We start from the raw sequence: 11,841 nt of genomic DNA on the forward strand, positions 1-11,841 counted from the left end.
AACTCAACATGAATTGCTTAGTGATAGTACTGCTGATAAATATCAAATTCTAAGATATATTGATTATATAATGTTTATAAATAAATATACATATATATATATATATTTATATTTATATTTATATTAAATACAGACAGTAACTTTGGCTCGAATGCGTCGGATAGTCACATTTTTAAGATTCATCAACACTTCGCCAATGAACCCACAATTACTGGTTGTTGTGTTACAAGCTAGTGCCAATTATGTTCATTAAATTGTTATTATGAATGTATTCCATAATCCTTATTCTCGGATTTGTAAAACCCGACTTATTTTTATATATATAATAGAAGAAGATAATAAAATAAATAATAATGATAACCTTTTGTTACTTGTTGATACTAGTTAAATTAATTCTTTATTTTTTTAAATAAATATAAAGGTATGAGTTTTTTACCATCTTGAGGCAGTTTTACTTATTTTTTGAAAAAGATTTTTTCTGAAGAAGGTTTTCTTTTAGTTTCCAATTTTGATAATACTTTAAATGCTTTATATACTTCTTTAAAATCAAAAACTTCCCATAATAGAATTATTGACTCCGATTACAAAGTGAATTGTAATGATTGTGATAAATTCTATATTGGAGAGAGTTCACAATATTTATAGAAGAGAATGCTTCAAAATAATTATGATTCAAAAAATAAAAATCGATACAAAACAATGTTATCCGAACATATGCAGAATTTTAGACACACTTTGATTTAAATAATCCAATTATTTTAAATAAGATTATTTCTGAATAAAACAAAAAAGTGGCACAATCGTGCCCAGTCTCCTCTATAATTTTTTTTGTGAAAATTAAAAATCCTCTAAAATTTTTTTTTCTGATTTGATGTTTGTCGTCTCCACTTGAAAGGAGTAACATCATGCATAATAGGAAAACATTTTGGATAATCTTTATTTTTCTATATAATTTTGTATCATCGTGTTTTATTTTCAACCAAGCTGGTATAATTTCTAAATTACGTACCTGGAAAATCCAAACTGAGCTTCTATTTCTTCTGCTGATTTTCTAAAAATCTGAAATCAAAATAAACAAATACTGGTAAATATTTGATATTTTAATTTTATCAACGTAAAGATATGGCAAAGTATAATAAAAATATTCGTAGATACCAACTAGTACTACTTATATTTATTAATACGTTAAGTGAGATAATATGTATTTATTATCTTAGTTTGCTTTGATGCAACAAACCTTCTTAAAAATACTATAATATTTAAATTATTTTCTATCTTTTTATATTAAAGAATCTTTGAATAAAATAAGTTTGATTCAAATGCACAAAATACTTTTAAACACATACATCATATTAGTAAATTAATATAAAATACAAAGCCAATGCAGATAAAGTATATTTAAATAATTTTAGTATTAGATTCTTTATATATATTGTGACGATAATATTGAATATAGATAACACAAAAAGAAATCTGACAAAAGTGTGAAGTAAAAACTTTATATGAGTTTTCTTTGCAAACAGGAAAGTACTAGACACTTTTATATACTCAGGAAGAAATATTCGGTTCTGCAAATAAATATTTTAATGGACATATTTAATTAACATGTTTTGATTGATTTTTTGATTTTTTTATTTGTATTTTATCTGTAAGGCGTTAGCAAGAAATCGAATGCATTATTTTATTTGAACTGATAATTATTTACATTTGCAGAAGTTTCATACTGTTTTTCATATTGAAATATCTTATGGTAAGATAAATATTTAAGATAGATATGAACGTAAGCATTTTATATCGCATGTTTTTTATATAATATATATGTCATATTATATTATAATTAAAATAATTTATTAAATATTTTAATTGCCACAATGATTGATGAATCATAATTAATTTGTTTATTTTATTTATTTTATTATGTCGGTGTCTGAGTGAATATCATATCGCAGATATTTTCCATGTTTATAATAACTTTATGTTTATTTATTTTTGTTGTTAAATCTTAGCAGAATAGCTTATATAATTATTTGTAATTTTGATTGCTGTTTATTAATTAATATGCTTGACAAACTCTAACTATCTGTTTCATATTTTTTGCAAAACAAGCCCATTCCACATGTAAAATTAGTTAGAAGTAGTTGAAACCATATTATATTAGTACTCTCTATGGCGGAGCTTTCAAGTCGTATAAAATTCCTTTTGATGCTAAACACCAAAATTCGACTAAAATGCTTTTAAAAATCTCATGCATTTTCTTTATGGGCCACTTTTAGATTTTTTCATTTTTTCCTTAAAGGCAAATTACTTATGCAAATCCTATTAATTACTTTCACTTTGTTAGGGATAACTGATTTAGAGTGATAATTGGGAGCGCTAAAATTCCAGAGTAATTGCTATTCTAATCGATAAAGTGAAAACATCATATAAATCTCTGAAGTTGATAGTTCCAAATAAATGTTATTTGAGTATTTTCAACTGTAAATCAAAAATAATTTAAATAGAAGATTTAAATTATTTCAGTTCAAGTTTTATTGTAGTACTTAACTATTATTTACATTAAACATTTCTCTTGGCTTAATGATACTGGTAATTAATATTTCATTCTGTCTTGAAAATATATAAGTCCGAAGCAAACAGTTTGAATCTTTGATTTCTTTGCCATATTTTATAAAAATAAATTGCAAAGATAGAACTAGTTTATCATTGCATTTAATAAGAACGGTTTGTTAAAATTTTTGGCTTAAATGCATAATAACCCTCAATTTTTTTTTAATTTCTGGAAGGAGGAAATCTAATAACAGTTTGAATTTCTTGATTTCTTTTCCATATTTTATAGAAAAAATTGCAAAGATAGAGCTAGTTTATCATGGCATTTAATAAGAACTGTTTGTTAAAATTTTTGGCTTAAATGCATAATAACCCTCATTTTTTCTTAAAGTTCTGGAAGGAGGAAATCTAATAATCGTTTGAAAGATGTATCAGTTGAAGAGCGTGCTAAACAATTTTTGGTAAAGCTTGGCGTGACCATTTATTCCTAATAAATTGTTGAAAAAAATGACGATTATAATAAAACTATATATGATGACAATGACAAACGTATGGTCTTAACAAATATATTAAAATATTATAGGCCTACAAAAAGTGGTTTTATTACTAACATTCATCAATGTTTGAAATAATAGGCCATGTTAAATTTCAAACCTTATTGTCACTATTTTTAAAAATTTTAAACTAAATTTTTATTGATTTTGTTTATAATTTACATATAAAATAGCACTTTGCAATTTTTTGAAAGTTTGATACATGATGAAACTTAAGAGGCGTTATTTACATCTATTTTAGCAATATCAGTAGTATTTAGATACAATGAGTCAACATTCTGTGTAAGTGTACAAAATCATTGGTATAATCAATAATATATTCTATATAATAATATATTCAATATATTTCAACAGCTTCAGATCGATTTCACATATTACTACTAGTTATTGTTAATTATGCAAATAGAGATAAAGAATTTCGCAGAATATTTAATTGTTGTATGCGCTGGAAATTTGCTTTAAAAATTTAAATTTTTTCTGGAGAATTACATTACAAAATAGTTTTCAATCACCTAAACCTGTAACACATAACCCTAAATTTTCACCATCTCCCCACAAACCCCTATTTCGTAAGAATTATTATAGCGATTACATAATTTTTCAACCCGATTACTGTCAGAAGACGTTTTTGAATGATTGTGGATTAAGATTTTTTTCAGCCTATGAAAAAGCTCAGTTTGAATGAAGCACGGATGCAACCCTCAATTTTCACCTTCTTATCGTACCTCCTAATTTTATTATTCATTTTTTACCTGATCGGTAACTAATCAATTATCGTCTTTTTATGGACGTTTTTAATCGAATTTCGATTCAGATTTTTCACTTCTTTTGTATTTTTTGAAAACATTTTCTCTATTTTTTTGCTAGACAAACATTTAATTATATGATATATAGATATTGCTGAATTAGAAAGAGAATATAAATATAAAAACAAATACAAATATAAAGTAAAGCTGGGCTTAAAAATCCGCGGGTAAAAAGGTCCACTTTAATAACGCCCTAGTATTTTTCTCGAGAGGGCAACCCAGCGGTCAATAACACTTTTTTACGTGTGAGCTCTACATATTATGTGGCAGGAATATTCACAAAATGCAATTTTCACTTGAGATGATATTTGAGATCTAATAAGTTCAGTGTAAATTTGGTATCAAGCTGCTTGATGTGGAGCTGGTTGAGGTCAATATCGAACCCAGAACTAGTTTGTGCTAACCCACGTCCTTAACTATTACACCACGATAGGCTCTTTATTAAAAATGAACAGATGACCATTTCACAATACCCTAAATACATAACCATTGTAAATACGATTGAGTCTATAACAAGAATTTTTTCTCTATTCGATAAATTCATAAACGATTACCTAATCGTTTCTCGTTCATATCTACATCGTTTCCGTATATCTAATGCATTATTTAGCATTTAACAAGTTTGTTCGTTTGAAAGTGATTCATTTCAATATAAATCTAAAGTCATGAGTCATGATTTGAGCATTCACAGCTGATTCACGTATTAACAGACGTATACACGTGCGGAATTTGCTTTGTGAGCGTTATTTTTAAATTTAAAAGCTTATAGAAAAACTAATCTGCTTCCATTATTGTCTATCTGAGACCTATTTATCAAAAGTACCGTAATGATGTCGCAATATATCAGCTGGACTTAATAATAGAATATATACAATAAGTTTACATGTGTTTCAAAATGAACAGTAAATGACCGAGTAGTATCGTAAGATAGTCTCTATACCATATAGCCGCCAGTGATACCGTGATCTCTATTACACCTGCAGTTTCCTAAACTTTTTACAATTGATTTAAGGTAATGTGAGGAAGTTAATACTATATATACATCATTATATTTAATTCTTATAGTATTTTTGTCAATCAAATATTTTTCAAATTTTGGTCAATCAAATTAAGTTTTTGAGAACTATTATTTATTAAGCACTATTTTATGTTTTCAGATCTTTATTAAGATAAGTTTGAAAGTTTAGTACCAAATCCAGCATTAATATAAAAATTTCATAAATCGACCCTTATTCGTACAATGATAGTCGAATCAGGTAAACTTACTAAATTATTATTGAGCGGGAAGGTCAGTTATGATTGAACCGCCAACAAGTACAGACTAAAACCGTGTAAGTTATAATTTAACCCTTTTGACTCGGATGCCGCAGCTTCGGCGGCAAAATTCATATAAATCTCGGAATTCGCGAGTGGAAAGTGTTAAAACAAAATCTATCAAATTAAAAAGCACCTATAAGTTTACAGTATGTAATAAATAATCCTAAACAATATTATGTAAATTTTCATTCCTCGATTATTTAATTACGGTACGGGAAGTTCCAGCAATTTGCCTTAAGGCACGATGCTATGCGCCCCACTAGTTTATTAATATATTCTACTACATATAAACAGTATTAATTCCGCATATGAATAATCATATATTTGTTTTACTAATGCACCAAGAATTTGATTGTAAATTTGTCATTCGGTATAGTGTCTTTTCATAAAATTGTAGATTTTATGTTCTTACAGTTTGCATTCTTATTTTATTACTTACAAGCATTTAGATATAATTTTAGTCATGAAGTTTTTTCAAAATGATTAATCAATAATAATCTATAATATGTATATTTATAAGAAAAAAAAAACAAGGGACCAAATATTTGCAAGGATATTGCCACTAAATAAGTGATTTGGTTTTGGTTTATGTGCACGGTATACTAGAAAGACCAAGCCTGAGTGAGATATGAAAAGAAAATATAAATAAAAAAATCACATTACATCATTATTATATTATTGGAACAGTGTTAATACAACTTCAATAATTTTATTGTAACAAAATTCTAAATTTCTTCATATTTAATTTCCCATCGCTTAATTGTTTTATTGATAACTAATTCTAGAGTTTATATCTGTATTGGTTTCAAAAAATAGTAAATATTTTATAAAACAAAGAAATCTATTATTTTTTGCTATATTTATTAATATTATTAGTTTGATACAATTTTTAGAAAATTTCAAAATTTTTAGTTACTACATAAAACAAAATTTTAATTATGTTCGATCTACACGACGATTTTTTCTAAATTTCTAAATTATTAGTATAATGCACAAATCAATTGTATTTAAATCCTAATTCCTTGAATGCCACACTCGAATATAGAAAAGGAGATTGTTTGAACAGTCGTAAGGAGAGAACGATACATCATCAGAAGGAAAGGTGGAGGAGGAAGAGGTTGACAAACCAGAAGCTGATGATTGCAAGATCTATGAATTAATCGCCCTGCAAATCTTCACTACCGCCCAAAAGACGCAGGGCGAAGTTCGCCTCTGTTGCCTGCAGGAGCAGGAGACACCGCCGACCACATGATATCATACTAAAGAAAAAAATATGATTAGGAATTCATTATGCAAAATATTCAATGTTATAATTATATTGAGTTATTATTGTAATTGACACTATTTGGCACTAATTGTTTGTGATACTTCACTGATTGTCAGATATAGATATAGAAATACTTGCGCAAAATCTGATTTAATATTTTAATATAAACTAGTGGTGTATGGCATCGTACCTTAAGGGGTTAGGGGTACTTGCAGGCACGAAAAAATGAGTGTTTTCAGTATTTTTTTTTGTTATTAAACGATGTTTTTCTACAAAAATATTAATACAGCATTATTATACAATGTTTTGACTTGATGTAACAAAAATTTCAGGAAAAAAAAATCAATATTCCCAAAGTTATAGCCGTTTTTGTTGACCCTGTTTCGAAAAACGGTCCTGGCGGTGACCATCATAACTCCTTAGAAATTCATCTAAAATCAATCAAATTAAAAAAATAGTTTTATGAATAGTTAATCCCGGGCTGGATCGAAGGTTTTCTTTTTTTTGCAAAAATTAACAAAATGGCAGCATCAGAAAGAAAAAATCTAGATTTTTGGGTAAAAAATCAACAGTTAATTGGTCTTAAAAAATTCAAATTTTTGAAAAAATAAAAATCCTTCATTCAGGCACGAGTTTATTATGTATTCTAAAAGCTGTATGAATTTCATTAAAATTTACTAAGTGGTTTTCGAGTTACAGTGGTCACCGTTTCAAAAAACATGGTTTTGAGAAAAACGCGTTTAAAGTTTCACATTGGATTTACGTACAGAAATTCGAATTATTGAATTACTTAAACCGAGTCATCTATTTCTGGGCCATGTAATGGTTTATCAGTCATTGTGCAAGTTTCCAAAATTTCCATTTGCTGTTGCCTACAAAGCATTCTGGCCTCCCGAGATGTCGTCGTTGGCGCGCTGATTTGCCACTTTCACACGTGCAGCATCCAATTTTTCAGCATACCAATGGGAATTATACCCACAATTAGGTTCTAGGGTATCCATAATCAATTATAATAATTATGTATATGCATTCAGCAATTTGTACGATAGTAAAACTAGTATTCACAGTTTCTAGGTATATTTTTTTACACTAGTTGGTTGAAGCTTTTAATTTTTTCTGATTATGGATTTAATCTTGAACTACACATCTTGAAAGTAAATTATCATTGCTGAGATCGTCGTAAATCGGTTTGAAAGCGTTTAAAACATCAGGAGGTGAGGGAGAATGATCTTGAGTATAAGTATCGAGCTCTCCACTTGCGTCAACGCGCTGGTAAGAGTCCAATAACTCAAAAATTAATCATCGGATCAACTTGAAATTTTCAGAGAATATTTTCAAGATGTTACCCTTAATGAAAATGCAAAAAAATAAAAATCGATTTTTCAAAAATCCCAAGTACCCCTAACCCCTTAAGACAAACTGCTGGAACTGTCCGTACCAAAAATTATTTTTTTCAAAAAAAGCCTTATAATTTATTGTAAACTTCGGAAAAAAGTTCTTAAAAATTTTAAAATTTTTGAAAAAAATGATTTTGAAAAATTTGTTTTTTTATTTTGAAATTTGTTGAAGATTTTGAACTTTTTTTTTCATAGCTATCGTGCTGTGTAGCTAGCAATTAGAGATGAAATATAGCGTAGCGTATCGTGAACACTAGTAGAGTAGTCACAGAAATGAAAACAAAATGCATACTTATTCTAATCTCTATAAAATATTTGAAAATTTGCATATGTCTAATGAATATTTTTGGCCCCCAAATGGCATTTTTTTCATTAATTTTTGCACCGCTAGCTTACCTGTCTTCTCAAATAGTTAACTATTTTTTTAATTTTGTCAATACAAGTAAAATGTTTTTTAAATCATTGATATCGGACGCTCCGTTCTCTCAAAAACTGAGCTACCATTTTTGGCACTTTTTGCCCCGTATCTTTGAAAGAGCAAGCAAACCGCTTGGATGAGAGCGCCAAGTACACTGGTTAGTTAATATATAACACAACCAATCTACATGTATTTGTAAATTATTACGGTTACGGAATCATATTTATATTTAGTTCTGTATAAAATTTTGTAAAATATTGAGCACACAGATATGACAAAAGAGCATTGCGCTTGATGCCGGGACGTCTAGTGTAACTTCAACGATTGAACGCTGAGAAATACGTAAATTGGAATAAGCACGGAACCAGGCAACACCCGGCAGAAGAAATGTTTATTTTCCTTATATACTGTAAAGCACAAGCAGCATTGCGCGACGCGAGGTTGCAATGCCGACCACTAGCGACATCTGTCATACCTTAAAATACTACTGAACCAATAACATCGAATTTAGTTGAAAAAAAACTTTTATGAAAGCTTGAATTGTATAACAAAATATTAAAATCGCACTAGGGATATTTAAATAAACAAAATTAGTCACATTTTCTCACTTTTCGATTTGAATAGTTTTGCAACAATTGTACATTTTTAAATGAAAAATTTGCGAATGATTTTTTCCGGAAAGACGGAAAAATCTCAAAATTGTATTATAAGTATTAGTAATATTGTACATAACGCATTTGTATGCTTTAATATGTTATATTTCAAAGTATGTATCCAAATATAAAATGTTTATAATATTATAAAAAAACGTCACTACTTAATCCTCTGTGAGCCCGCGTAACTTTCAGATCACATTTCTAATTTATCGATATTTCACAATTAATGGGGCGCAATTAAAAATTCGAAAAATGGAAATAAACAATAATTGTTTTGAATAATTTGAAATGGATTATTCATTATAAATACATATTGTAAACTTGTAAGTGCTTTTTAAATTGGGCGACGAGCGTATTCTACAAACAACTCATGTGTTTTCAAGTTATTTTTACTTTTTGAGAATTTAAAAAATTTATAAAAAATATTCGATTTTTTCCGACAAATCGTTCACGAAAATTTGTATCGGCACACACACACACATCCATATTTTCTAAGGTATGACAAAATATTCAGAAACCTTTGAAACGTAATGATATATAAAAATTTTCATTTTCGATTTTTTTGCGATTACTATAACTTGTCCTACGGGAACATAATTATTAAGATTTCAAATATATTAATTAAACTGCAAAAGACTTATTCATATTCGATATAATGTACTTCATAATAAAAAAAATATAGGTGATTTGGTAACTATTTTACAGCTACAAAGTAAGAATGTACGAATTATATTATTTCATACTATTTTTTTATTGTGGTATTATAGCACTAGTATAATATAAAAACAAGCATTAATATGACAAATTCGAACCATATTTGTTTTTCTTCAGAGTGATAAATTTTGAGAATAGAATACAACTGTAGCAAAAAAAAACATTTGACTATATTAGATGAAATGCCAAGTTATCTATCATAAATATTATCAAATTATAATTTACGTAATTTTTGATAAGTCTTGAACATTTAAGATTTTACAACTAAAATTTGTTTTGTATTTTTTACAATATAACGAATATTTGTTGCATGGCCAACTCTGATATATAATTCTACGAACGTCACTTCAGTTATAAAAACAATTAATTCTTCTTTTATCTAAGAGCCAAAGTTTTTGAAAAATTAAACAAAAGACGCAAGTTTTTTATATTCGCCAAAAAATTTTCTCTCGAAAATGTGTAGTGATCGATTTGAAAAAAATTAAGACCGATTTAATCAGGAATCAGGTAAGTTATATTTTGATAATATTTATGAATATAACTGAAAACTTGGCATTTCATTTAATATAGACAAAAACTATATTTTTGCAAAAGTCGTATGCATTTTCAAAATTTATGACTTGGAAGGAAAATAAATATGGTTGTATTTCGATGTTTTAACTGTAAAACTTTGATTCATAATTATTACTGCTCGTTATAATACTCCACTGCTACGATTCCAAAATAAAAATAATATTCGTGCGTTTTTACTTTGTAGCTGTCAAAATAGTATAACGTAACCTTTATTTGAACTCAATTTGATATTGATATAATATTACTATGTTTTTATTATGGAAAATATTGTCTTTCAATAGGTCTCTTGCAATTTAATTAATATTTTTGAAATCTTAATAATTTATATTGAAATATTTGATCGGATTTAGCGCAAGTATTTTTATATCTATATCTGACAATGAGTGATCATAAGTATCATAAATAACTAGTGCCAAATAGTGTCAATTACAATAATAATTCAATGCAATTATAACATAATTATTTTGCATATTGAATTCCTAATCATATTTTCTTCTTTAGGATGAGGCCATATGGTCGGAGAGATCTCGTGCGCCTGCAGGCAACAGAGGCGGACTTCGCCCTGCGTCTTTTGGGCGGCAGTGAAGTTTTGCAGGGCGATTAATGCATAGACCTAGGGTCATCCTCCTCCTCCTCCTCTTCAGAAGAATTATCATCCACTCCTTCCGACTGTTCAAACAGTCTCTTTTTCTAGATATGATGTCGATGTCGTTTAAGAAATTAATATTTAAATCAAAATGAATTCTGTATTGTGCTAATAAATTTAAAAAAAAAATCGTTTTGAAGATCAAGCATTTAAAGTAAACTAATAATTATGAAGTTCTGTAAAAAATTTTTTGGGTTGATCAAACTAAAAATATTAATAGAAAATGAAAGATTTCTTTCTTTTATATTATACATTTTTTGAAACCAATATAATTATGAACTCTGGGATTAGTTTGCTGTGAAACAATCGTCTTGTATAAAATTAAATATAAAATACTCTACAGTTTTATCATAATAAAATTATTGTAATTATATTTGTAATTATATTTATTATACGAAATAATGTAAAGATTTATTTGCATCTTGTTGCTTAAAATTACTTAAACTCTATGCTTTTTTTTCACTTATTCATTGATAAAATAATTGCAAATACTTATAATTGCATGCTATAAAATGTATAAATATTAATACAATTTTGTTCAAAAATTTCAAAATTTTCAAGATTTTTGTTTCAATGTTTTAACAAAAATTTAAAGTTTATTCCATAATTTGCGGTACGTAATGTTCAGCAATTTGCTTCAAGACACGATGCTATGCACTATTAGATTATTAAATCTATATGCAAATTTTTACACCCGACCATTCTAATTTTTCCGGTGAAACAAGTCGATATTGTATCGTAAATTTTAAGAATCGCTGTTTAATTTCCTTGCAGACAATCAGACGGGTCTCTATTGTCCGTGGAAGTAGTAGTTTTACCGCCTTACGCCGAGCAATTTCCACGCTTCGGTGGCGACGAGCGGCCTTGTGGACTCGCCGATTAGATGTGCGATTATTCAGGCTAACTGTACTCTCTCACAGAGAATATAGTTGTACATCGCATAACC

General features: G+C 27.9%; 1 protein-coding gene across 1 annotated transcript in view; it reads right to left on the bottom strand.

The window, feature by feature from the left end:
- The window catches only part of LOC113374985 (regulator of G-protein signaling 20-like), a 108,097-nt gene extending 100,723 nt beyond the window's left edge, over positions 1–7,374 (bottom strand). Inside the window, exons 1-2 of the mRNA XM_026614940.1 lie at positions 7,288–7,374; positions 6,407–6,483 (exon numbers count right to left, since the gene is read on the bottom strand). Coding sequence (XP_026470725.1) covers positions 6,407–6,483; positions 7,288–7,374 — 164 coding nt within the window. The remainder of the gene's footprint in view (positions 1–6,406; positions 6,484–7,287) is intronic.
- Positions 7,375–11,841: the final 4,467 nt, after the last annotated feature.

This window comes from Ctenocephalides felis, unplaced genomic scaffold (genome assembly GCF_003426905.1).
Source record: "Ctenocephalides felis isolate EL2017-DRISC unplaced genomic scaffold, ASM342690v1 CF-g0.4_SCAFFOLD_01886, whole genome shotgun sequence".
Lineage (NCBI taxonomy): Eukaryota > Metazoa > Arthropoda > Insecta > Siphonaptera > Pulicidae > Ctenocephalides > Ctenocephalides felis.